This window comes from Sorex fumeus, unplaced genomic scaffold, assembly GCF_029834395.1.
Source record: "Sorex fumeus unplaced genomic scaffold, SorFum_2.1 ptg000024l, whole genome shotgun sequence".
Classification (NCBI taxonomy): Eukaryota; Metazoa; Chordata; class Mammalia; order Eulipotyphla; family Soricidae; genus Sorex; species Sorex fumeus.
This window is the reverse complement of record NW_026606081.1, coordinates 54,160,516-54,186,983: the sequence shown is the minus strand read 5'-3', so window position 1 is coordinate 54,186,983 and position 26,468 is coordinate 54,160,516. Positions and strand designations below refer to the sequence as shown.

General features: G+C 59.8%; 1 protein-coding gene across 7 annotated transcripts in view; it reads left to right on the top strand.

Annotated features, from left to right (window-relative positions):
- The window catches only part of DLGAP2 (DLG associated protein 2), a 259,502-nt gene extending 236,918 nt beyond the window's left edge, over positions 1–22,584 (top strand). For 4 of the 7 annotated variants that reach the window (XM_056114026.1, XM_056114030.1, XM_056114029.1 and 1 more), the window contains 10 exons: positions 1,028–1,233; positions 3,671–3,818; positions 4,397–4,616; positions 6,510–6,859; positions 7,677–7,718; positions 11,339–11,424; positions 12,867–13,282; positions 19,391–19,482; positions 20,219–20,371; positions 22,050–22,584. In XM_056114026.1, the coding sequence (XP_055970001.1) occupies positions 1,028–1,233; positions 3,671–3,818; positions 4,397–4,616; positions 6,510–6,859; positions 7,677–7,718; positions 11,339–11,424; positions 12,867–13,282; positions 19,391–19,482; positions 20,219–20,371; positions 22,050–22,268 (1,932 nt within the window). In that variant the 3' untranslated portion in view covers positions 22,269–22,584. The remainder of the gene's footprint in view (positions 1–1,027; positions 1,234–3,670; positions 3,819–4,396; positions 4,617–6,509; positions 6,860–7,676; positions 7,719–11,338; positions 11,425–12,866; positions 13,283–19,390; positions 19,483–20,218; positions 20,372–22,049) is intronic. The other 3 variants (XM_056114031.1, XM_056114032.1, XM_056114028.1) reach the window with 2 other exon arrangements.
- Positions 22,585–26,468: the final 3,884 nt, after the last annotated feature.

Sequence of the window (26,468 nt, the reverse complement as noted above, 5' to 3'; positions counted from 1 at the left end):
GCTGCCCCAGGGAAGGCAGGGGCGGGGTGAACAACTTTACTGGGCTCAGGGGATGGAGGTTCGTCCACCACCACCACCACCACAGTTGCCCGCCCAAGGACCCGAGAGACTGGTTGGCTCTTCCCAGAAGAGCCGTCCTTCCCCCCTCCCCCCTGCACTCTCCCCTGCAACCTTCCCCTTACTCTCTCCCACAGCAGCCCTCCCCCTGCACCTTCCCACCTGCACCCTCCCCCCATTCCCTCCCCCTTGCACCTCCCTCTCCACCCTTCCCTCTCCCCCCTGCACCCTCTCTCACTTGCCCTGATCTCTCACCTGCACCTCCTCCGTGCACCCCCCCACCTGCTGAGCCCACAACTGACCTGACCATGGTAATCAGGGTCAGAGTCTGGTGCCCACCCACCCTTGTGTCTCGTCAGGGGACACTCCTCATTGCCCATCCCGAGTCCTCGTATCCCGGCTTCAGTCCTGGCAAGCCACGGAGGCCTGTGTCCAGGGGCCTCCACCGCCTCTCTGCCCCTGGTGCTGCCCAGCACGGCCTGACGCCCTCAGCTCCTTCACTGAGCCTCACTCACACCCATGCCCAGAGCCACCGGGGGCGGGCGGGCGGGCCTGCGGCCACCCCGAGGCAGGCGCGGGCTCCTTCCAGCCGGGGAGGGTCCTGCCTGCTTCCACCTGCCACAGGTGGGCCAGCCGCCTGCCAGGTGGGCCCGTGCCAGGCCATCGCTTCCCGAGTCCACAGCACCTGCAGCCGGCACCGGCCCACGGCCCCTCTCAGACCACGCGCTCACGTGAGTGCGGCGGCTCCCACCCAAGGACCCCCAGACGCGGCTGCCCCAGGCCGGGGGGCTCGGCACGGCGCTGCTCTCTCCGTTCCCGCTGCCCAGGTCCCGGCCCTTTGACTCCGGGGGTCAGTGTGTGGCCGCGGGGCTCACTCGTCCTTCCCGCCCCTGCAGCTCGCCTTGTGCCCGAGGAGAAGCTCCGTCAGACAGGCCTGCCCTGCCCGGGCTGACCTGCGTGTGCTCCCCAGGTGCCGCAGGACGAGTGGGGGGGCTACCCCCCGGGGGGCAAGGAGGAGATCCCGTGCCGGCGGATGCGGAGCGGCAGCTACATCAAGGCCATGGGCGACGAGGAGAGCGCCGAGTCCGACTCCAGCCCCAAGACATCGCCCACGGCGGCCGTGCGGCCCGACGCCCTGCTCACGGCCGTGCCGAGACCGCTCACTGACCTGCAGACGTAAGAGCGGGCCCCTCTGCCTGCCCAGCTCTACCCTGGGGGTATCGGGCACCCCCTCCCCCCGAGCAGGGGCTCTGAGCCCCAGGCCTGGCCAGGCAGAGTGGTCCAGGTCTCCAGCCCCCTGCCGTGTATCCCACACTCCTGAGCGTGGGGCAGGCTCAGTCCCCCAACCCTGCAGGGGCCCCTTATGAGGAGAGCTCAGAGGGTTCGCATGTGCCCGGTCAGGGCTCCTGGCTAGACAAGTGGTCAGGGCTCTCCTGCACCCCCCCGCCAGCCATGGCACAGCAAGCATGGCCCCACACGTGCCTGTTCCTGGCCAGGCTCCCACATGGAGGCACATGGGCCCATCTGCTGCCCAGGCCAGCCCTGACCCGCACCTGCCCGCCTAGGCCATCCCCAACCCACACCTGCCCCCCCAGGCCAACCCTGACCCATACCTGCCCCCCATACCTACCCATGTCTTACAAGGTGCTTCCTCCTGCTGCCCCCATGCCCATGCCTGGTCCTGCCCAGGCCACCTGGAACCCTCAAGGGAAAATATCTGGCTGTCTTGTCCCGTGGACCTGTGTGCAGTGAACATGCAATGTGGGCTCGTGTGCGGTGAACATGCACTTGTGGACGCGTGTGCTGTGAGTGCTCCTTGCTCCTGCTGTGACTCAGGGCAGCCCTGGTAGGCACAGCCCCTGCTCCTGGCTGCCCCCAGCCTACCACACCCACACCCCCCCCTCTGCACTCCCAGGGCTCGCAGTAGTGCACAGGGGCAGCCACTCTGTCCTCTGTCACAGACACCCCGCAGCACTTGTCCTGACTCACTCACTGTCCACCGCTCCCCGCTCCAGCTGAGACTCGAGTGTCCAGACTCAAGCAAGTCCCCTTGGACCCTAAAAGCCAGGCTTCCGATGCCAGCCTCACATGGTCACAAACACACACACACACACGTATACTCACACACACATTCTCTCTGTCTCTCATACGTGCACTCTGTCACACACAGATCCACATTCATACGCACTCCCGTAACACATGCTGATCACTCACACAGTACTCCTGCGCCCTCACACATACACTCATGCACACATACGTTCGCACTCACACACATTCTTGCACACACATAAATTCACACTCACATTCTGCTGACACATAAACACTGATCACACACATACACTAAGGCACACACTCTCTTGAGCTCACATTCACACAAATCTGCACTCACTAACACACGCTAATCACACATTTGCACACTCACACATACCTACACTCATGCATACATACTCTTGGACTCACACTCATACACACAAACCCATACAGACATAACACTGATCACACATTTGCACACTCACATATACACTCATGCACACATATTCTCTCACACACATGCTCTCGAGCACACTGATACAGGTGTATCATACATGCAAACGCACTCACACTCGCACATGGCCATCTTGCACACTCACCCACTCCTAGCTGTCCCCTATCCCTCCCCTGGCCCTGGGCTCTGTACAGGACCCTGGGGACTTGCCGGTGTCTGGCGAGGATGGAGAATGTTTCTTTTGGCGTCTCAGAAGGACGGGCTCCATGTCTAGTGTTCAGAGATGATGATGACTGGGCTGCTCTGTGGAGCCTGCGGTGCCCTTCCTCACCTGCCCCCCTCACCTGCCCTCTCTCACCTGCCCACTCACCTGCCCATCCTCACCTGCCTGCTCACTTGCCCTCCCTCACCTGCCCCACCGCTCATCTGCCCTCCCTCACCTGCCCCCACTCACCTGACCCCCCTCACATGGCCTCCCTTACCTGCCCGCTCACCTGCCCCTGCTCACCTGTCCCTGCTCATCTGCCCCCCCCACCCACTCACCTGCCCCCGCTCACCTGCCCTTGCTTGTGGCAAATGCAGCTGAGGAGCTTGTGCCGTGTCCAGAGCAGCCTTGCTCCCCTCTGATGGTCCCTTCACAGGGCACAGAAAGGATGCGCCCGTGGTGGGGGAGGGGGGTTGTCCCGTGCCCCCAGGATCCTCTGGGACACAGTTGCCTTCACTTTCAGAGCTTCCAGGCGGGCACTGGGCTCCTCCGTGCATGTGTGGCTTTCCCTGTGCCCATGGCCAGTCACTTAGCGTGGGGGAGGTGGGGCCCTACAGACACCCACTTAACTGCCTCCACACCAACTTTACTTGTGCCACTGGGAGGTCGGTGAGGACCCATGGAACAGGCAGGAATCCACAGGGATGAAGGATCTTCAGGGATCTATTGGGGCAAAACCCAGAGGGATGGGGGATCTGCAGAGAAAGAGAATCCGCAGGGGTTGTGGGGATCTGCAGGGACAGGGATCCATGGGACATCCACAGGGATGGGGGATCCGGAGGGACGGTGGACCACGGGACGAGCAGGGTCTGAGCAAAGCCTGGCATAGGCTGTGCCCCACCCAACCCTCTTCTCTCTCACAGCCAGAGGTGCCTGCAGACTGCCAGTGACATACCCGCTGCCCACATCCTCGAACCCTCTGCCAACTACAACTCCCCGAAGTTCCGTTCCCGGAACCAGAGCTACATGCGGGCGGTCAGCACACTGAGCCAGGCCAGTTGCGTGAGCCAGGTGGGTGCCCGCAACATGCCTGTGTCTCCCTGCCTGGGGCGGGGGGGGGGGGGGAACGGCTGGGACTGGGGGAGCCTTGGGACTGGGGTAGCACTGACCTAGAATCAGGGCCACTGTCCTCTGCCCAGCAGAGGGGCCCAGAACCACCACAGAAGGCCAGGCTCTGACCACACAGTGCTCTGGGGCAGTGGAGTGCCAGCCGCGCCAGGGGTGAGGACGGCAGCTGTCCTCGCTGACGCTGGAGCGTGGCTGTGTGTGAGGTGCTCCCCGGCCTCCAGACCCCACTGCCCCCATGCTCCTCTGGCAGTGCCGGGCTGGGCTGGGGCGGACCCTGCCCTGTGTCAGGCCGGTTACCCGAGTCCAGCACTGCCATGTGCCTTCTGGGACCAGGACTGGGCCAGGCCAGGGAGCAGCCAGTGTGCAGGTCCCCTGCTGAGCTTCCCGCACACAGTGGTGGACAGGCTTGCTCTCAGGAGTGTCCGCACTGTGGGCTGGAGCCTAGCTCTGCGGACACTGCCAAGGGCTGGGCTGGCCTGTCCCTGGGGCCCACCCTGTGACGGCTGTGCTGGGGGTTGCAGATGAGCGAGGCAGAGGTGAATGGGCACTTGGAGTCGGTGTGTGAATCCGTCTTCAGCGAGGTGGAGTCACAGGCCATGGACGCCTTGGACCTGCCCGGATGCTTCCGCACCAGGAGTCACAGCTACCTGCGAGCCATCCAGGCCGGCTACTCCCAGGACGATGAGTGTGTCCCCGTGATGACACCCGCCAGCCTCTCCTCAGCCATCAGACCCACCACAGGTAAGCCTGGCCCAGGTGGCATAAGGGGTAGACAGGTATGCGGGTGTAAAAATACACGGTACACAGGTGTACAAATGCTTGGGTACATGTCTGTACAAATGCATGGGTACCCAGGTGTGTAAAAACGCAGGGGTACACAGATGTAAAAATGCATGGGTACACAGGTGTACAAATGCACAGATACACAGGTGTTCAAATGCATAGGTACACAGGTGTACAGACGCACAGATACACAGGGCTCCGGCTGACAGTCACAGGGCATGGGGATACGTGAGCTCCTGGCGTGAGCTATCTTATGCTCAGTGTGACCCAGCCCTGTGTGGTCAGTGTGACCCACCCCATGGACCCTGACCCACCCCCATGGCCAGTATAACCTACTCCTGTGGTCAATGTGAGCCAAGTGTCCCTCCATGTCCAGAGTCTTGGCAGGTGGTATCCTGACAAGCCCATTTAATGCCCTGCTCTGTCTTGAGTTCATTTGTGTGTGTGTGTGTGCAGTTATTTTTGACAGGTTTTCTTTTATGACTCTGAAGTTAGCTCTCAAAAAACAATTTCAAAAGAAGTTATTTTAGAAGACATGCCCATAGATCATGGTGAAGCACGAGACTTATTACAATGCCTCTTCCCTCGCTTAGATTAGCACCAGTTGGGGTTTGCTGTGTGGCGTCCAGCTGGCCCTGGTGCAGCTGTGCCTCCGTGGCCTGCTGCAGGACAGAACTCTCAGGCTCAGAGTAGCAGCAGGGACTGGCTCCCGGTTCCAGCTAGAGCAGACACTTGGCTCCCTCAGCCCGGGACCCTCCTTTCCCTTCTGGACAGCCCACGTGGTGGCCACTGCCCTCTTGTTAAACAGTGTTGTTTTGGAGGCAGCTGACTTACCTTACGTAGTTTCTTTTTGATCCGTGCAGTGATTCATCACATGGATTTAGTTGTCTAAATATGTGTCACCCGATTTTTCTGGAGAGAGAATATTATTGATGCCGGGGAGGAAAGTGCTGTAGAATTAGATGATAATGATTTTCGCCCCCGTCAGAAGTGGCTTCCCGCTCTGTCACTGCAGACCTCGAAGCTATTAAAACCAGACGTTTGGAACTGGGACTCGGCAGCACCCGTGCGGCCAAAGCAGGCTGTGCTAGCGTGGTTGTGTTTCCGTGGACACATCTCAGGCAGCAGAGCAATTCCCAGCTCCCCACACCTCTCCGTCTTCCAAACTCAGCACTCGAGTCCTCAGCCCCTCTGCCTCTCTGCCTCATCCCCAGGGCCACCCCCTCACTGGGGGACGTCCAGACGAGCAGGGGATGCGGGACACATGGCCCAGACCCCCACGCAGGAAGGCGGATCTCCCAGCCATGCCCACCAGCGTTGCTCAGCTTTGCCCTGTGCTGTGGAAACTGGAAGCGGGGAATGTTCTGGAACATTCTGGAGAGTCTTCCTGCAGTCTGGCACACCCTTTAGAGGCCAAGTGCACTTGGCTACGAGGGGGATCAAGGACCCTTCTCTTGCCTTTGCCCAGTGTTACCCCTGCCTCAGGGTCGTGACCCTCCCCGGGCAGGTCCCATACTCCCTCAGAGCAGAGGTGACATGAGTGTGTGTGCTCCTGAAGCCCCGGCCCACGCTCACAGGCCACCCGGGAGACCGGGCCGGTGAGGCACGGTCCATGACAACAGCACCACATGTGTGCAGCTCCCTGGGCGGGGGCAGTTCTCAGCACTGGCCTTCCTAGCCTGCCCAGGTCATGTACCTGGCCGGCCAGCCCCTGGGTGCAGCACCGGGCGCCTGCCCGGCCTGTGCTGCCCTCTGCTGGGCCCTGCTGTCTCTGCACGGCGTCCTCCCCAGCTTGCGCTGGGTTCCCGGGGCCAGGCTGTGAGGGTGACCGTCCACCGCCCTCTCTCCTAGCCGTCTCCTACACCAACTACAAGAAGACGCCGCCCCCTGTGCCCCCCCGGACCACCTCCAAGCCCCTGATCTCGGTGACGGCCCAGAGCAGCACCGAGTCCACCCAGGATGCCTACCAGGACAGCCGGGCCCAGCGCATGGCCGCGTGGCCTCCTGACACCCGCGGCCTCTACAACTCCACCGACAGCCTGGACAGCACCAAGGCCCTGAGCCTGGCTTTGGAGACGGCCGCGGCCCAGCGCCTCGCCTCCGAAGGCCAGGGTGGCCCGGCCCGCAGTGGGGACAAGACCGTGCTGATGTCCAAGGCGAATGGCTTCCGGAAGAGCCGCAGTTCCTCCGTGGGCATCCAGGTACCCCTTACCCCCGGCCGGCCCCTCTGTGGGCATCCAGGTACCCCTCACCCCCGGCCAGCCCCTCTGGGCATCCAGGTACCCCTCACCCCCGGCCAGCCCCTCTGGGCATCCAGATACCCCTCACCCCAGGCCGGCCCTTCTGGGCATCCAGGTACCCCTCACCCCAGGCCAGCCCCTCTGTGGGTATCCAGGTACCTCCCATCCCAGGCCAGCCCCTCTGGGCATCCAGGAACCCCCATGCACCCCTAGACTTGACCCTCTGTGGGGTCCAGGTACCCCATCACTCCTAGGCCTGTCCCTCAGCTGTGTCTGTGAGCCCGAATGGACGGGCCCCTCCATGAAGCAGCCGTGGAGTGTCAGATGTGTCTGAGCCCCTTGCCGGCCCCTGCCCGGCCCCTGCCCAGCCACTCACCAGCACGGGTGTGGGGACTCGGCTGAGAGGGACACTCTATTGGCACCTGAGTTTTCTGAGCTTCCAGCCCTGCGCTCAGCTAAATGGGGGCAGGAAGGAAAGGTCCTCCTGGCTTCAGGGGGCCACATCTGGCCCCATCACTCCTTAACCCCTTGGTGTAGCTGGCCCCAGCCTGGGCAGCCACACGCCTGCCCCTCGTGGCACCTGCCCACTCGGCTGGGGCTGAGAAGCAGCGTGCAGGACCCCAAGCGCCGAGCACAGTGGAGAGCAGGAGGCAGGAGCCGCTGGAAGCCTCGCCCCCCTACCACTGTGCCCGAGGGGAGGGGAGTGTGAGGCTGGCCGGAGAGCAGGGCCCCCTGCCGGGTGCTCAGGCCCCCACACTGCGGTTCATGTTTTGTTTAGGACTCAGAGTTCCCAGACCACCAGTCCTACCCAAGGTCTGATGTAAGTACCAGCCCCAGGCGCCGCATGAATGGGTCCCCCTGTCTGGTCTTCTCTTGGCAGCCGCTCTCCTGTCCTGAGTCTCTGCTGGGCATACCCAGCTGTGCAGACCCACCACCAATTCCCGGCACACACACACATACCCACTGGGCCTGGGGCGGGCTCACACACACACACACACACACACACACACACACACACACACACACACAGGGCCTGAGGTGGGTTCACACACACACACACACACTGGACCTTGGGTGGGCTCACACGTACACACATACAGGGCCTTGGGGCAGATTCACACACACACACACACACACACACACACACACACACACGGCCTGGGGCAGGCTCAGAGCCAGCAGGTGCACATGGGAGGAAGCCAGGATGGTCCCTGCACAGACGCTGTGGGTTCCCCTCTACAGAGAAGGCAGCACACTCATGCTCGGCACCTCTCACCTGCCACCTCCCACCTCCGGCCACAGATGGGGAGCTGTGAGCCAGGTCCTCAGGGTCCTGGGGAAGGGGGATATTACAGAAGCCCTGACTGCAGACTCCCACAGCCCACAGCTCTCGTCCTACAGCCCTCAGGCCTCAAGTCTGTGCCATGTAGCCCACGGCCCTTAGCCCATGCCCCTACAGCCCATGTCACCTCAGTTCTCAAGCTGCCCACCTGTCCACAGGAGGTGCCAGCCCCCATGCCTCCAGCCCTCCTTTCTCAGGACCGTCCTCTCTATCCCACCATGTCCTGCTAACCACAGCACCCCACACCACTCTGGAGCTTTCTGGGGACCCCCCAAAGATGTCTGAAGGCCAGAAGCAACCTCCAGCTCACCTTTGATTCCCTGGCTCAGAGCCAGCGCCAGTGTCAGCGATGGGCGCCTGAGCCCCCAGTCAGGGAAGCCCCTTCTCCAAGTGATGACCCTCCCCAAGCGATGCCCCTCCCCCAAGCAATGCCCCTCCCCCAAGTGATGCCCGCCCCAGGGAAACCCCACCCCAGGGGAGCCCCACCCCTAACACCCCCTGCCCTCCAACCAGGAGGGGACAGGGGTTGACACGGGTCTGTTTGCTGACCCTAGAAGGAGCTGCCTGAGGTGGTCAGCACCTGTGTCCATGCACACTCTGGGCCCTGTCCCTTGTGGGCTGCAGGGTCTCAGTCAACCCACCTGCGGCTTCCTCCTGTCCGTGTGTGCGTGTGCATGTGCGTGTTCGTCTGTCCGTGGAAGCGTGCTGACACATTCAGAGGCTGTCCTCAGAGCACCAGCCCAGGGGAGCCGGGCTGGGGACTGTGGGCTGGGGGAGGCAGAGTTGCTGAGCTGTCCGTCCCCACAGCCCTGACCCACCGGCCCCACAGGCTGTGGCAGGCCCCCGATGGACACATGGGACATCCAGGGGCGTGAGGGGCAGGAGGTTAGCTGGAGCAGAAACAAGTCTCGAGGCTTGAGTCCCACCTGAGATTCAGCTCATAGCCGGCTCATGGATCCTTCAGGACCCCCGGACACACACCTGCACCAGCACCCACACAGCTGCACCCGGGCAGCTTCCCTGAAAGCCCCATGACACCTGTAGTGTCAGTGTGAGACCAGGCCCTTGTGTCCCTGCTTGCGTCTCGGTTCCCCACAGCCCTGCTCTCCTGCAGCTTGAGGCTCCTCCCACATCATTAGAGGTCGGGGTCATGAAAGAAGAGACGCAGGGGCCTGGCACTCCCGGGTGGGAGTTCCTCCCATTTCGAGACGACGCTCTGAAGGACATGGAGGCACCTCTGATGCACTTTGTCTAGCTCAAGCAGAACACACAGGCCCCACTCTGCCCAGACAGCCCCAAGTCCACACACCTGTGTGTCCGGGAGCGTGTGTGCTACCCTGTGCTCACACACGCACGGGAGAGAGTGCCACTGCGTGCTTGGTCCATGTCCTTCCTCGCCTCAGCCCATTGCAGCAGTGGACCCTGTCATGGTGCAGGGCCTTGAAAAGGGACTTTGGGGGAAGGAGGTCTGCAGGAACAGCATGGGGATGGGTCGGGCCCAGGGGGTTGAGGCTTTCTCCTAGAAAACAAGCTAGAAACCCCGGCTCCTTGCTCCCCAGGCTCGTGGCTCTGGGAGACTCGGGGCACACATGCCCCAAGGCCCAGGCAGAGTTCGGCTTCCTGCTGGGCTGGCGTGACCTCACGGAGGGGCCAGTGCTGGGGATGGAGAGACTGAGGGAGGCAGGCCCTGGGCAGGTCTCTGCGACGCGTCTGTGTGTCTCTGTGACGCATCTGACGCGTCTGTGTGATGCCTGTGGTGTCTGTATGACAAACGTGATACGTGTGTGTCTCTGATGCCTATGGTGTGTATCTGTGTGATGAACGTGACACATGTGTGTCTGTGGTATGTGTCTGTGTTCTCTGAGTGATGTATGTGTAGTGTGTAGTGCGTATCAGCTGTGATGTGTGTCTTGTGTCTCTGTGTGATGTCTGTTGTGTGTACGTCTGTGTGATGTGTAGTCTGTAGTGTGTGTCTGTGTGTCTCTGATGTCTGATGCCTGTGGTGTGTGTCTATGTGATGAATGTGACACATGTGTGTCTGTGGTGTGCGTCTGTATGTCTCTGAGTATATATGTATAGTGTGTGTCTGTGTGATATGTGTGTCTTGTATCTGTGTGATGTCTGTGGTGTGTATGTCTGTGTGATGTGTGTCTGTGGTGTGTGTCTGGAATGTATGTGGTATGTGTGTGTCTGTGTCTCTGAGTGATGTCTATGGTGTGTATGTCTGTGATGTGTAGTCTGTGGTATGTGTCTGTGTAATGTATGTGATGTGTGTCTGTGGTGTGTGACTGTGCTTCTGTGTGACATGTAGCATATGTGTGGTATATGATATGTGTGACATGTGATTAGTGTGTCTCTGTACGACGTCTGTCATGTGGCTCTGGCATGTTACATATGTATTGTATGTGGTTTGTGTCTGTGGTGTGTACAAATATAGGCTAAGAGTTGTGCATACATGCATGGGTGTATATATGTGTCTGATGTGTGACTTGTATAAATTTGTGTAGAGAGTTGTGTGTTGCTGTACATGTCTGTGGTATAGTGTGTTGTGTGTATGTGTGGTGCATAAATATGTATGTGGTGTTTAGGTGATGTGTGTAGTGTGCATGTCTGCTGTTTGGTGTGTATTGTGTGGTGAATACATGTGTGCGTGGGGTATGTGTCTGTGGTATACATGTCTGGTGTGTGTCTGTGTGGTGCTTGTTTGATGTGCGTGGTATATGTGTCTGTGTGGTGTGTCTGTGTGGTGTGTGCATGATGTGTGTGGTGTCCGTGTCTGTGTGTGCATGCATACCTGCAGCCCTTGGTGGCCCAGTGCAGCGGCTTACTTGTTTCTGCGTGGGCTGGGCTGTGAGCACTCCCTCAAGGGCTAGCGCAGAGCATACTGCCAGGCTGACCTGGGCAGCCGTCCCCCAACAGCTGAGGCTGCAGGACTGTGGGGAACAGGGGGGCAGGACGGGGACTGCCCCGCACACGCATCTCCAAATCCGTGTCCTTAACGGAACCACGGCGCCGTTAGCGACAGACACGAGCGCACGCTGGCAAGCCCTTGCCATCCATGTCCCTGCTCTGAAACAAGCTGTTCTGTGTTGCGTCAGGTGGAGACGGCGACTGACTCGGACACGGAGAGCCGGGGGCTGCGGGAGTACCACTCGGTCGGCGTGCAGGTGGAGGACGAGAAGCGGTAACTTTCCCCTTCCCGTGGTTGCTGCCTCTCTGCCTCTGGGGTGAGGCGCCTGCCGCTGTGGGCAGGAGCCCAGGGCCCGCTGCCTCAGGGGAGAGGTGCCCACCAGAGGCAGGGCCCATTCAGGGGAAACCAGCCAGGCTTGGACACACGGCCTCCTGCCTGCCTGCCCCCGAGGGCCATGGTCCAATGTAGGGCCCTCATCTAACATGAAACCAGCTGTTGGAGCCCCCAACACTGGTGTGCGTGGCAGGGCCAGAGGGTAACCATCTGCCCCAGTGTCCCTGAGCCTTCAGAGCCACCTGATGTGTGCATACATACCCCACCCCAGGCAGCCCACCACCCTCTACGTGGGGCTGCTCTGAACAGCACAGGCAGACCATGAGTTCAAGAACACACCACAGGGGTCCCCTGCAGCTCCCAAGGAACAGACCAGTGAGAGCAAGGGCCAGAGTGTGGGGTACATATGACACACACATGTGCATAAACTCATGGGCATATGCACATACATATACATGCATTCACATATACATGGTGGCACATGCATGAACTCACATGTGAAGGTGGCACATGCACCATGTGCATACACACACTTGCATGTGTACATGTGCATATACTGCTGATAGCACACATGTACACACATATGTGACATTCATATACTCGCCTGCAGAGGTCACCAGTGCACACATACACATGCATATCCTCATATATGTGAGGTGGCACACACTTATCCTCACACACGTGTACCCACGTATGCTCACATGTGCACACATACACACGTGCCTATGGCACACACTCATGTGCACATGTACACAGCATATCATCAGACTTATGTATATACACGCTACTTGTACCCACACTCACTTGCGTGTATGTACACCATCACATATACACGTGCATGTATGTACTACACATTGCATTCATGCGTGCATACACTATGCCTCACCCAAGCACACAGACACCATAGGTTGTAGACATGCATATATACAATACACCACACTCATAATGCATTATGTATTGCTGCATGAGACACACGTGTGCTATGTACCATACACATGTGTGCACAAACAACACCACACTCTGTGTACAAATTCCTGTGTACCATACTACATGCAAGTACATGCTATACCGCACACATGCTCAGGCACATAGATACATGTGTGTACACATGTACACCACCACCGCCCACCACCCCTCACACAAATCCTCACCAGTAATAGCTGAGCTGGAGACTGGCAGTACGGTCGGTGGCTGGGTGCTCTTGAGGGTTGGGGGTAGTGTGCTTTAAGACCCCCGCGGAGGCGTTCCTGCCTGTCACCAGGCGGAAGGGGCCACCTCCAGTGGCGACGCCCGGAGCTGCAGGACAGTGAGCTGGCTCTGCTGGGGGCAGCAGGTGGGCGTCCAGGCCTGGGGGGGGCTCAGGCCGGCGCCTGTCTTCACAGGCACGGGCGGTTCAAGCGCTCCAACAGCGTCACGGCCGCCGTGCAGGCCGACTTGGAGCTGGAGGGCTTCCCGGGACACGTGGCCACCGAGGACAAGGGCCTGCAGTTCGGGTCGTCCTTCCAGCGGCACTCGGAGCCCAGCACGCCCACCCAGTACGGGGCGGTGCGCACGGTGCGGACTCAGGGGCTGTTCAGCTACCGGGACGACTACCGCGCGCCCGCGGACACCGTCAGCCTGCCGCCGCCTGACCCCTGGCTGGAGCCGGCGCTGGAGCCCGTGGACGCGGGCAGGATGTCCCCGTGCCGCCGGGATGGCTCCTGGTTTCTGAAGCTGCTGCACAAGGAGACCAAACGGATGGAAGGGTGGTGCAAAGAGATCGAGAGGGATGCGGAGGAGAACGACCTCCTGGAGGAGAGTAAGTGCCGGGGCGGGGTCCGGGAGGGGGCGGGGCCCTGGAGGGGCGGGGCCTGGGAAGGGGCGGGGCTGGACTGGGGGCGGGGCCAGGGAAGGGGCGTGGCTCAGGACTGGGGTGGGGCCAGGGAAGAGACCAGGGCCAGGACTGGGGGTCTAGGCTAGTGCTTGGGGTGGTAGGGTTGGATCCCATGATGACGAGTGAGGGACGTCCTTGTGTTCCTTCCACCGTCAGCCAAGTGCCCACAGACCCTTCTATATGGGCCGCATCTGCATGGGGCCTGGCTGGGTAAAGCCGCATCAGATAGGCCTCGGAGCTTGTCCCCCACCCCCGGCCCCCTGCCCTTGAGCTTGGTCTTGGCTAGTGTAGACATGTCCATGTTTTCTGGATACTGCAGCAGCATCGCACCAGAGGCAGGCACAGGGAAGGGATGTGAGAAGCGGCCCGCGGTCAGGGGTATTCCTGCCCTGTGGCTGGCCACACGGCCTCTAGTGTGGGCAGCAGGCTTGCTGCAAGCCCCACCCAGGGACTCCAGCCAGGTCCTGACGGCCCCTCGCCTGCCTGTCACCACCCAGAGCACAGCAGAGGATCCGCAGCCCGACCACCTGGGGCCAGTGTGAGGCAGGAGCTCCCAGGACCCTCACATCTCCCAGAAATCCCCTTCCCCCCTCCATGGGGCTCTTGGCCATTGTCAGGGGTCTGCATGCAGATGTGTCAGGGAGTGCCCCATGCCCCAAGGACTCTGGGAAACGTGTGTGTGCACATGGGATCTGGGTCTGAGTCTGGGAATAGGTGTAGGACTGACGGTCTCAGCCCCCAGGGAGGCAGGAAGGTACCGATGTTAGGGGCAGTTCTGCACCCTGCATTTCTGTCTGGACCCAGCTGAGGGTCTTGGGGGCAGAGACATGCCCCTGCCCTGGGCATCCGTGGCCTTTGATCTGCTTACCACATCCTTCATCTTGGCACATTTGTGGGCTGATGAGTCCAGTGTCCACAACCCCTGTCACGTGCACGTCCCTGTGGCAGGTGGTCCTGATAGACAGTCCCTGAGCTTCATCCCAGAGCAAACTGCTTAGCACAGGTGTACTGGGGGCATCTGGCGTGGGCCCTACACATCCGGGAGCTGCCAAAATTGCCCACGGAAACAGGGAAGGTGCCTAGAAGGTGATGCCTTTGGTCAGGAGCCTCGGGACAACCCCAGCAAAACCCCTACATGGAAGGCTCTCGAGGTCTGTTGCAGTGGGTGAGGGGAGACACAGCCAGGCTGAAAGTGCCCTAGACTGTTGCTTCCAACCTCTCGGTGACACAGTTACTAGTGCAGCAGAGGCCTCTCGAAGCCATGATGCTGGGCGTTTCCCGCCAGGTTTTCTGGAGCCCAGGTCACTGTATACTCCAGGGTTCGAAAGACGTGCCCGAGTCCAAGGCAGAGAAAGCTCTTCCGCACTACTCAACAGAGGGCTGCAGGCTCCCACAATCTGAGCTAGAGTGCAGAAGCTCCCCTAGACTGCAGGAGGTAGGGTATGGGCACCCCCAAGCAGCTCACAAGACAGCCAGGGATCACATGCCAGCCCCTCTGCCCAGCTCTGCAGCAGTGAGGTTGGGGGCTCCTTTGTGAGACCCTCCCCTGGCTTCCACCTGCCTCTCCTGTGGCTCAGGAATGGCCTCTGTGGCTGGGACCTTCCTGAGAGAGAGTCTGGGGGGGACCCCAGGCTGTCTACCTGAGCCTGGGAAAGTTAGAAGGATGTAGGTTCCTTCTCAAACTCAACAGCTTTCAAAGGTTGAAAAAACTGCCAAAAAACTACTCCTTCTCCTGCCACGCAGTGGGAGGTTCTGGAAAGCTCTGGAATGATTTTATACTCGTGCCTTATGTGAACTAGGACTTGGGGTTGCCAGGAGCCCTGAGGGGCAGGAGCCAGGCCCCGCAGGTTTCTGGAGCCCGGACAGACACACCTTCCTCACACACATTCCATCTTCACACACTCCATCCTCATACACACACTATCCTCATACACACGCCATCCTCACACACACGTGTGTGAGGAAGGTGTGTCTGTGAGGATGTTCCCACAGGGGAGGCATGCTTGAGAGCACAGCAAGGCTGCCGGAAAGTGGGTTCCAGGGCTCCCAACTGTATTTCTCTAAATGGACTACTTCAAGTCTGTTTTGAGCCTGTGGGGTCTCCTTCTGGGACTCCTTGCTAATTAAACATCTGACAGGTATTTATCATGCAGGTGCTGGATGCTGGACATGGGCTAGGATTGTGGGAAGATGTGAAAACACAGGTGGACACAGTGGCTGCCTGTGGGGCCCACGAAAGGCAGACGACCAGCCATAGGTTCTCAGGGGGTGAGGGTGGAGGGGGATGGAGAGAATGCAGGGACAAGCTTTGAGATGGGGCCTGAGGTAGCGTCACCAGAATATTCCAGAGGGCTTCCTTGGAACGAAGGCTTGTGCTGAGGTTCAAGGGGCAGGTTTGGGCAAGAGCTGGGGCAGCAAAGGCAAAGGGCACGGCCTCTGCACACGGGTCCACTCACTGGCCTGGGATGGTGGTCAGGACCACTTGCCTGTCATCTGTCCTTCTGCATTTCTTTGAGGACTTGCTTTTCTCAAAACCCAGATCACCACTTCTTTCCTCACTTCGAATCCCTGCTGTCCCGGTTCCAGTGAAGGTCCTGGGACACAGCCACCCCCAGACTTGGTATTTTCGTAACAAGTACTGACAATGACTCGCAGGCATTCTTGGGTATGACAGAAGGAGGGTTATGTGTGAGGATGGAGAAGTGTGTGTGAGGATGGAGAAGTGTGTGTGAGGAAGGAGTTTGTGTGAGGACAGAGGAGTGTGTGGTGTGTGAAGAAAGCATGTGTGAGGGTGGAGTGTGCGTGAGGGTGGCGTGTGTATGAGGATGTGGTGTGTATGGGGATGGAGTGTGTGTGAGGATGGAGTGTGTGTGAGGAAGGTGTGTCTGAGGATGGAGCGTGTGAGAGAAAGATGTGTGTTTGATGATGGTGTACGTGTGAGAAAATGCTGTGTGTGAGAATGGAGTGTGTGTGAGGAAGGAGGGTGTATAAGGAGGAGGATGGAGGAGTTGTGAGCATAGAGGGGATGGAGCAGTATTGTGTGTGAGCATGAGGAGTGTGTAATTTGGAGGAGTGTGCACTTTGGATGGAACAGAGGTAGGTACGGGGCATGGAGGACTGTGCGCTGATTTGGGAGGACCTAGAGAAAGTGTTACCTGCTTCAGGCTCTGCTCGGTCTGCTCAGACCCAGCAATCGCTGCATTTGGCACCACTAGTACTTCGCCCTGAGAGCCTGAGGCATCTTCCCAAAGGACCCCTCCACAGACTCCACCTACCATGGCAAACTTGCATCTCCCTGACCGATGTCATTGCATCTGTCTCCAGCATGAGGACAGAGTTCCCGAGCTTTTCTTCCTTCTTTTTCCTCTGTTAATCACTGAAGATCTTTACATTTCTGGTCAGGCGGCAGGATCCGCTCCCTTGTGTTTGATGCGCGTATTAATTACATTTCAGTAGCAGCCCTGTAGGTATTATAGGTGAGACACCTCTGAGTCTAGTCATTTCAAGAGCATATAAGCACATAGTAGGTTACTGGCAAAAGCACTTTTCTAAATTAGCGATTACACTTAATGCTTGTTAACCAAATCTGTGCTTCCGAGTTTGAAATTCTGTCCAATGAAATAGTTGTTCCGCCCGGCAGTTTCCTGCTCACGGTTCACTGAGCAGATTGAGCGGGTTTCGGTTCAGCCATCTGTGGCTAATAAGAGCTGTAGGGCACCTAATAAACCTGGGATTCAGCGAGGCCCCTCAGTGCGACTTGTATTCCCACGCACCACCTGTGAGCCCCATGGGCTCAGTGCGGATGTGTAAAGTCACACAGGTGAGGAGGCCCAGGAAAGTAAGCGAGAGTAAGTCTGGCTTCTGAGGCGAAAGGTGGCATGGAGTTTGCTTGACCGCCCTCAGCACAAGGGCCCGAGTAGCTGTGCCATGAGGGTGTCATTGAGGCATCTAGGCTCACGGGGGTGTTGGCAGTCGGGGTTTCCGGCGGGTTCTCGGAGTGAGTCACGGTCCCTCCCCCAGAGTCTGTGGTGAGAGGGCATCTGAGAAGACCTTACCTGCCACCAGCCGAGGCTCGGCGGGAGGGACAGCCACCAAGCCCCGTGCTTCCTTGCTAAGGAGGTGCTGTCCACCCCCGGGGACCCCTCACACAGCCAGGGGCCTGACCGCAGCCCTGGTGGTGGTCCATAGCCTGGGGACAGAAGTGCGCTGAGGAAGGAGTGTGTCAGGATTGCAGGGAGGCACCCAGTCTCAGGTGGTCTTCCTGGGCTTGTCTCTTGTGCTCACCTTGACCTCAGATGGAGCAGGTGTGCAGGTGTCCTGGCCCTTCCCCGAGAGGCAGGCAGAACCTGGGTCGTGCAGCATGCTTAATGTTCAGCTAAAGGAGCCCGTGGTCTAACCCCAAGCCTGTGCTCAGAGGCTTACGGCTGCATTGGTCTGACCGGAAGAACCGTCCTCTTTATTTGCAGCCCAAAGAAAAAGTGGCTAAATGATGACCAGATTAGGGAAGTTTACTGGGAAAGAGTAAGTTGGATGTTCTCTCGGAGTCTGTGCAGTCATAGAAAGGTCATGCCTTGGACATTCTCACGAACACTCCTGGGCAGTGGGCAGTGGGCAGTGGGTAGTGGGTTGAAAGAAGCTCCCGCCAGTAATTTTATTGGATGTGCAGGTCGGGGTCTTCCTGGGAGGAAGCTGCGATGTCCAGCTGACTCCTCATTTGGTCTCAGAGAGGCCAAGCTGCTTACGGGGCCGCGGGTGGCGTATATGATGGACATTGCTGACCAGCAGAGGCATCCTCGTGTGGTGGATGGCTCCCGGTCACTGTCCCTCTCCCGGACACCTCTCCCCAGCAGCATTGCTCCATGTCTCCTGCCGCTCCAGGGACCTGGCCCAGCTCCCTGCCAGCCAGCCTGGGGGTGTACCCAGCACCACAGAGACCCCTTTCCCAAGTGCGGAGACCCCAGCCCTGTGGGGTCAGCTGTGCCTCCAGACCCTTCCCACCCGCCAGGACTGGATGTGACGTGCCACTCCCACCTCTCCTTCATCCCCTCCCCACTCACCTTGCATCTCTTCTTCATCCCGCGTCTCCCCTTGCCCTGTGTCCCCCCAACCTCCCATCCTCCCTCCCCTCCTCCTGCACAGGTCCAGCTCACATGTGGAAACAGCGCCCCCTAGTGACACCAGGGAAGATCTGCCTCGCTAGGATCAAGTGCCCCTTAGGAGTTCTGGGACAGCCCAGGTTAAGGTCTCAGTGGCGGGTGACTCCTGAGTTTCCCAGGCTAGCCCCTGTCTCAGGCACATACTTCCCTGACTCCCCATCGAGGAGCAGAGACCAGCAGTGCTGCCGCCTGACCTGGGGGATGCCAGCCATGGAGACCACCTTTTATTTTATTTTTTAAATTCAAAATTTTTTAAGTATGGTTAAAGTGAAGTGAATTAATTTTTTTTTCACTGGGTGGTGACTTTGGAGTCTTTGTGGTGTGTCACCCTGTTGTGGCTGTTGTCTGATTTATTTGTGCATCTCTGGATCGTGGTCATTAATGAGTTTATGTGGCACCAGAGGCAGCTCCTGGGTGTGACTTCCAGGCTGTGGGAAGCCCAGGGGAGCGGAGGCAGGCCGCCCATTCCCGACGCTGTGCAAGCCTGGAGATATCAGTCATGAGTCCCATATGCCTGGGTTTCTCAGCAGATTCCCTCATGGGTGAGGCTCGTCCAAGCCTGTGGAGAGCAGCCGTGAGCATGGCGGCAATTGGGTTCTGGAGGTTTTTGGCTGCTAGAGCTTGTTAGGGTGGGGAGAACTCACCCGCCACCTTCCGTGTTCCCCCAGTGAGACAGCCTGGTGCGGGGGGAGACCACCTTTTAACCCTCATTCCCAGCATGGCAGCTGAAACCCTGCCAGTGACCATTTCCGTGGTCTCATGACCCAGGACAGAGCACGGAGATGTGCCCACTTGTCTCCTGCCCACTGCCCAGTGTGCCTTGGGCTCTGCTTGGCTTTTCCAACTGACCAATCTCAACTCTCTGTCTCCTCAACAGCCCTCGGCAAGATCCGGAGTGCAGTGGGGAGTGCCCAGCTCCTCATGTCCCAGAAGTTCCAGCAGTTTTACTGGCTTTGCCAGCAGAACATGGTGAGTGCTCCAGTCGGTATGTACGAGGTTGGGTTGGGGGGGGGGGGGGGTGTAGAGCAGTGGCCAGCCCAGTTCTGGAGGTTCCTGGTGTGGCCCAGCAGAGTGGCCATAGGGTGGCCCAGAGGAACAGTCATCTTCGAGCCCCAACTGTCCCATGCAGACTCGCTGGGCTCATGGAGATGACCAAAGCACACACAGGTTTAGGACTTGACCTGTCTCCATCCCCAGGCTCAGAGTGTTTTCAGAATAGGACAGCAACCCACTGCACCACTGACATATTTTAGCACTTCAGAGTTCTCAGTTCACAGCAAGACTGAGAAAGCACCAGGAGAGCCCCTCCACACCCCTGGGGGACATGTGTGACCAATGAACTGGCCATTGGCACTCTGAGGCCACCTGTAGGTAGGGGGCCTCTGGGCATGGTCCCTCCTCTCGGTTTGGATCTCCGCAGTGATGATAGGGACCCTGTTCTGTCCCGTGGGGGCTTCCATGCTCTGGACCTTCTCGCCTGTCCACCGTTTGCCCCGTGAGCCCGGGGCTGCAGCCTTCTCCCTGCCTCCGGGTTTGTCTCTCCCAGACATCAGATCAGCCCCACAGATGGGGCTTTACAACTTCCTCCCCAATGAGCACGTGTGGAAACCTATCTGACTGAGCCCCAGGGCCTCAGAATACAGGTGCCTGGCACCAGCCCTCCCTCCGCGGCTGCTCACGGCTCGGCCCTGCCCGTGTGTTCCAGGACCCCAGCGCCATGCCCAGACCCACGTCGCAGGACCTGGCGGGCTACTGGGACATGCTGCAGCTGTCCGTGGAGGACGTCAGCATGAAGTTCGATGAGCTGCACCAGTTGAAGCTCAACAGCTGGAAGAGCATCGAGTCCCCTGAGAGAAAGGTAACCACACACATACATGCGCGCGCGCACACACATGCACACACACACACATGCACACAGCTCCGTATCCCCACACACAAAGACACACACACAGAACCCCACACACACAGACACACTGTCCCTCACACACAGTTCCTCACACACACACAGAGACACAGCCCCTCACACACACAGTCCCTCACACACACTACTCCCCCAACACACACATAGACACAGTCCCCCCATAGACACACACAGCCCCCTCACACACACACATGCACACACACGCACACAGCTCCCCATCCCCACACACTGACACACACAGAACCCTCTCACAGACACACAGAAACACAATTACAGACACAGCCTCTCACACAGAGATACACATAGCCCCTCATATACACAGCCCCTCTCACACACACACAGCCCCTTTCATACACAGCCGCCTACAGAGCCCCCTACATAATCCCCTGCACCACTTCCCCCAACACACACACACACACACACACACACACAAACAGGGACTCCACATTGCCTCAAACCAGCTACAGCTCTCTGGGGTCATGTGTTTTCACGTGTCCATGGCTGGGGTTCCAGGTCATCCACACAGTGCCATGCAGTGACTGTGGCTGAGCGTGAAGCCCCAGGCCGTGGCAACCTCCCCTCCCCTGGGACAGCACCCCTGCCCTTGGGGGGTGGTCTCAGGCCGCCCCCAGGAAGTCTCCACTCATGCAGGCTGGTGTCCACCTGTCTGTCTGCCTCGAGCACGCCGCACTGGGAGGGTGTGAGCGCCCACTGGCTCTTGTCCCGTTGGCCTCATTCAGTGCCTTGGAGACACGTCCTCGGGAAGCACCGGGCTTTCCTGGACAGACATCACCCATTCCGCGAAATGGGAAAGTGAACACCCAGGGATGCGTGTGAGCAGTGCTCCAAGCCGCCCACTTCCTGGCACCCAGGGCCAGCGAAGGGTGTGGGGGCCGTGAGGGAAGCAGGGGCTAAGGAGCAGCCCTCGGCCACAGCTTACCACCATGGCACTGACCGGCCCAGAAACAGCCACTGGTTGACTGTGCATGTCCTGATCCACCCATGTGCCCCCCACCACACACACATGCTGTGAGTCCTGTGGGGACTGGCTGTGCTGCTTTGCAGACACACGTGTGTCCTGCACGGGCTGTCTGTCCCATGTGCTTGCTGAGAATGTGCACATCTGCATGCTGCAGAGACGGTGTGTGTGCAGGGGTGTACGAGTGCCTTATGTCTGGGGCATGCACACGTGTTTACCAGCATCTGCGAGTGCACACATGTAGACATCTGTATACCTGGTAAGGGGTTAAGGCCACATAATTACACGTGACAGTTTCCTGGAACCCCCGTGGGTGGTCTGTGAGTGGGACCCACGGGCAGGGGGGAAGAAAGGGGCCCACATGGGGAGGGGGGTCTGAGAGTGAGGCCCGTGTGATGGTCTGTGTGTGCCCTTAGAACCCAAGGTTGTGGGGGACAAGACTGGGACACGGCACCCAGATGTGCAGGGGTGGGTGTGTGCTGTACCCAGACTTCACAGTGGCCTCTGGCAATATCGGGGCATGTGGATGAGTGGACGAGGGGGTGACAGCTGAGCTGGGCGGGGAGAGGGTCTCCCTTCCATGTCTGTTGCGGATGCTCCCCTCAGCCCCTGAATTCGTCTTGCATGGCTTTTCAGGAAGAAAGAAAGGTCCCTCCGCCAATACCAAAGAAGCCCCCCAAAGGCAAGTCTCCCATCACCAGAGAGAAGTCCCTGGACCTGCCGGACAGACAGCGCCAGGAGGCGCGGCGGCGGCTGATGGCGGCCAAGCGGGCGGCCTCCTTCCGCCAGAACTCGGCCACGGAGCGGGCAGACAGCATCGAGATCTACATCCCCGAGGCGCAGACGCGCCTCTGAGGCCGGGCCCCCGTTCCTGCCTGCTCCTGGCGCCGTAGACACCGGCCAGGCTGTCCCCACTGCACCGGCGTGGACGTCTGCCCCGGGGGGCGCTGTCCACACCGGCACGGGCAGAGCGGCGTGGGGACGCCGACTCAGGCTCTGCCCGAGGCGACCCAGGTCACCCTTGTTATCTCTATTTTTATCGAGTGTGTGGAATTAGAGGTAAGAATAACAGATCGGGCCACTCGGGGCCGTCTCCTGCAGGCCCCCTCCGGAGTCATCACTCCCCCCGTGGAAGGTGCCTAACGTGCAGAAAGAAAAGCCCCTTGGCTGCCCCCTCCCGGCCCCACAGCTGCCCCCGAAGCTCTGGTGCCAGGGCCAAGGGCAGACGTGGCGTCTCCAGCACCGCCTCCTGCTGCTCTGCCAGCCGGCTACACCACGTGAGCATCCAGGCCAGCTCCGGCTGCGGGCACCAGCAGAGGGCACCTGCAGAGGACTGAGCAGGGGGTCGAGTCCATGCACCGAGAGGGCCTGGCGGGCCCTAGACGCCGCCCAGCGCCCAGTTCAGTGGGACTCAATGTACATACAGCGTCAAACTGCTCTGCCCGTTGGTTCCAGGGTCCGTCAGAGAACAAGAAACCGTAGCCCGGGTGTGTGTGCTGCGGGGAAGCAGGCCGCACCTCCACACAGGCTCTGGGTTCGGGGAGGTGCTGCTGGCCACAGAAACGGGCCGAGGAGGACTATCCCCACCTGGGCCACAGGACCCTGCGTTCTTGGGGGGAACGGCCGGCACTGGCCAGTGGGGGCGGGGTGGGAGGAAGCTGGTGGAACGGCCCCCACTGGCCGCCGAGCACCGTCGGAGTTGGGGGCCTCATCCAGACCCAGACCCCCCCGCTTTGTGGCATACGCTGTCCAGCCGGCCACTCGCTCCCTGACACGCAGGCTCAGTGGGACCCAGGGTCAAAGTGGGTCGGCAGCTGGACAGACGCTTCCCCACTCCGAAGCCAGAGCTTCCTTCTGCTGCTGCCGGAGGTGGGGCACGGCCAGGAGCGCACCCCGGGACCCCCACTCCTGTTCCTCACCTGCCTCGCACTTTAAGATGCTCCTGGCTCACGCGCGGCTGGAAGCCGGCTGGCCGCTGCCCGCAGGGAGGGCCGGGTGGTCCCCACCTGGTCTCCCCTCCTCACTGCCCCTCTCAGCATGGGGCTCACGGGGGCACCGTCGATATTAAAGCATGTTTAGCTTCAGAGTTTTACTTTTTTAAAGCCGAGTAGTTAAGAATTCCCTGTAAGAACAAAACCATGTAAATTAAGCCTCATATCTGGTATATATTTTACCAAACAGCCTTAAGATATATTTGGAAGCAAAAATCAGTACGAATGTATATCCTTGAAAAATGCAAAAAAAAAAAAATCCCTGAAATATTCTTCTATAAATGAATCCTATTTCCCCAGAGTATTCAAAGCATTTTTCTACCTAAATAAATACCTAAATCCTGAGTAGTGTACAAAAACAATGCTTCTTCCTGTACTCACTGTACTATGTTCAAATCAAATGTATGTGCAAGTCTCGGCATCTTAGACCCCAAACACGATGTACTACTCGCAGCAATCTGCTCTTCGGAAGTGAGCCCTGGGGAGCAGCGTGCGCCCTCTGCCCTCTGCCCTCCCCCGGCTCACACGCGGAGGTCAGAGGACACGCATCAGCCAACGGCCGTGTTGCAGCTCTTGGCCAGGAACTTGTACGAAACCTCTAGCAAGGACCCAGGAAAACCAGACGGTGACTCCTTTTAGACCCTGGATCTCTGATTCTGACTTGAACAAGAGTACCCCTGATTTGGATTACTTTTTTATGTTTTTTAGACTCGTTTTTATCTTAAAATCCCAAAGCCTTGGCCTGAACCACCCCCAGGTGAGCAAACTGACTTAAAGCAGCCGCAGGCTGGGTGGAGGGGGCCCAGCACGGCTCGGCAACACCCAGCAGGTCCCAAAGAAGGTGCCGGCAGCTGCTCCCGTGCCCCAGTCTGTGCACTAGGATGGCCCCAGGCGGGGGGTCAGCGGGAGCACCTGGGATAAGCCATGCTCCCTCGCTGTACATGTACGGAGAATTAAAGCTCTTTCCAGCACCGTGCCTCGCCAGCTCATTTCCCAGCCCCTCCCTGGTCTGGCCGTGAGGTGTGGGTGTGGGACCAGCGTCCAGGCGTGCTCTCCCGCACCCCGTGGCCCCACCTGGCTCGGAGCAGTGTGTGGTGGGTCCCGGGTCCCGGGGTGAGCCGAGCCTGTGAGCATCTGCCCCCACTCACCTAGAAGGAGCCTTGGGGGGGAGGGAGGGTGGTGGTGCAGCCCAGTGCTCGGAGTTCCGACTTGGGGGGCTGCCTTTGGACGGAGGCTGCATGGCTTGGAAGCAGGGAAGCTGAGCACCGCAGCACCCGTGAGCCATGAACTGTGTCGGGCAGGCAGCCTCTGGCCCCTCCAGGCCCCCGGGCTCCCGGTGCTCAGCTTCCCTGCTCAGGCACCAGCTTCCCTCCCCCCTGCCCAAGCACCGGCTTAGGAGAGGACAGCGGATGGAGGCAGGGAGCCGCAGGGCCTGAGTCAGCCACCAGAGGGCGCCAACATGCCTGGACGCCTCCAGGGGCCTATGCAGTGCCAGCTGAGGGCCACCTGGCTAGGCACTGCCTGCTGGCACAGGAGGTGCGAGAGGGGAGGTGACTTCTCCCCGGCAGATACAAGAGACTTCAGCAGGGCCCTCCGTGGGAGCCGCTTCCCTCGCTCCCTGTGGGGAGGGCAAGCTGAGTCCTAAGAGGGCTCCCGCAGGGATGGCACCCAGGGCCTCCTAGGGGCTGGGCCAGCCTCGCGGGCCTGGCAGCGGTGCTTCCCTGTGGCAGCGCCCAAGGGACCTGGTGGAGCCGCCCTGTGGCCCAGAGTCTGATGCCCCTGGCTTCCGTGGCGTGGGGGCTGCAGAGACGGCCTCTGTGAGCCTGGACCGAGAGGGTCAGTCTTGGCCGCCTCTGCCGCCCCCACCCGGGCACTCTTACCCTTTTGTTCCCCTGAACACAGCCGCCATCACAACCGGCCGTGGGTGGGCGGGTGCCAGGGTGGGTGGCTCATAAACCGGCCCCTGGAGGTGGGGCTTTTGGCAATAGTCAACTGCCAGGCAATGGGACCCTGTTTCCCGGGACCCTGATGTGAGCTGGCAGGGGCACAGGGCCAGTGCTTGGCTGAGCTCTGCGGGGCGGGCGAGGGCTGGCCCAGGAGCCAAGCCTCTCCCCGCGTCCGGCCCTCTCCCTTCGTGTCCGCGTGTGCCAGGTAACCCGTCTGCCACTGTGGCTCAGCCCAGCCCCCACACTGACTCCTGCGAAGACCTGCCTGGGGCGTCAGACTCAGCTCACCGTGTGCTGGTCTCGGCTCTGCCCCCAGAGCCTTGTGACTCAGGGACTCAGCCCCAGAAAGCCGCCCGGGTAGCCTTGCGTCAAGACCCTTCACGCGCTCCCCAGGGCAGGTGGGGGGATCCCAGGGGCTCCCCAGGCCCTGTGTCTGCCCGTGACCCTGAGTCATGCCTCACCCTACCTTCCGGGTCACAGGGAAGGAAGTGTGGGCAGGCAGGGCGGGGGAGCAAGTCAGCTGCTCCCTTGAGGGCTCGTCAGTGGCCTGTCAGGAAGCAGCATGCACACTCCAGTTCCCACTGTCCGGGCACACGGGCGGTGCTTGGTGCCACTGCCCACAGCCCACAGTGCTCAGAGGACCTGGCTTCCGAGGTCCCACTGCTGCCCAGGAAGCCCCTGGACAGTCCCCCAAGAAGGGGCTGGGGGCAGCAGCAGGTGACCCCCCGGGCCCATCTCCCCACTGCTGTGCAGGACTACTGAGCACAGGCTGAGCCCACGGCACTGGAGCACCTGTGGCTCCATACCCCCAAACACCCGCTGGAGCCCTGCAGAGACTCTAGCTAATGTGCCAACGCTGCTTCCCGTGGCTGCTCCGATGGCCCGGCCTCACCCTCAGACTCAAGAGCCCCTCCCCTGCCTGCAGCTGCTGTGCCTCCCTCCCTCCCCTCCCCCCCCCCCCCGTCTTACCCCCAGTTTTATATACCCCACAAGTCTCTACCGGCTCCTGCCTGAGGCCCTTGATACTGGGGCATCTGTGAGCAGAGATGTTGTCAGGAGCTCAATAAAACACTGCAAAGGGGCGTGATCTTGGCAGCGTTTGCAGAGCAACCAGAGCT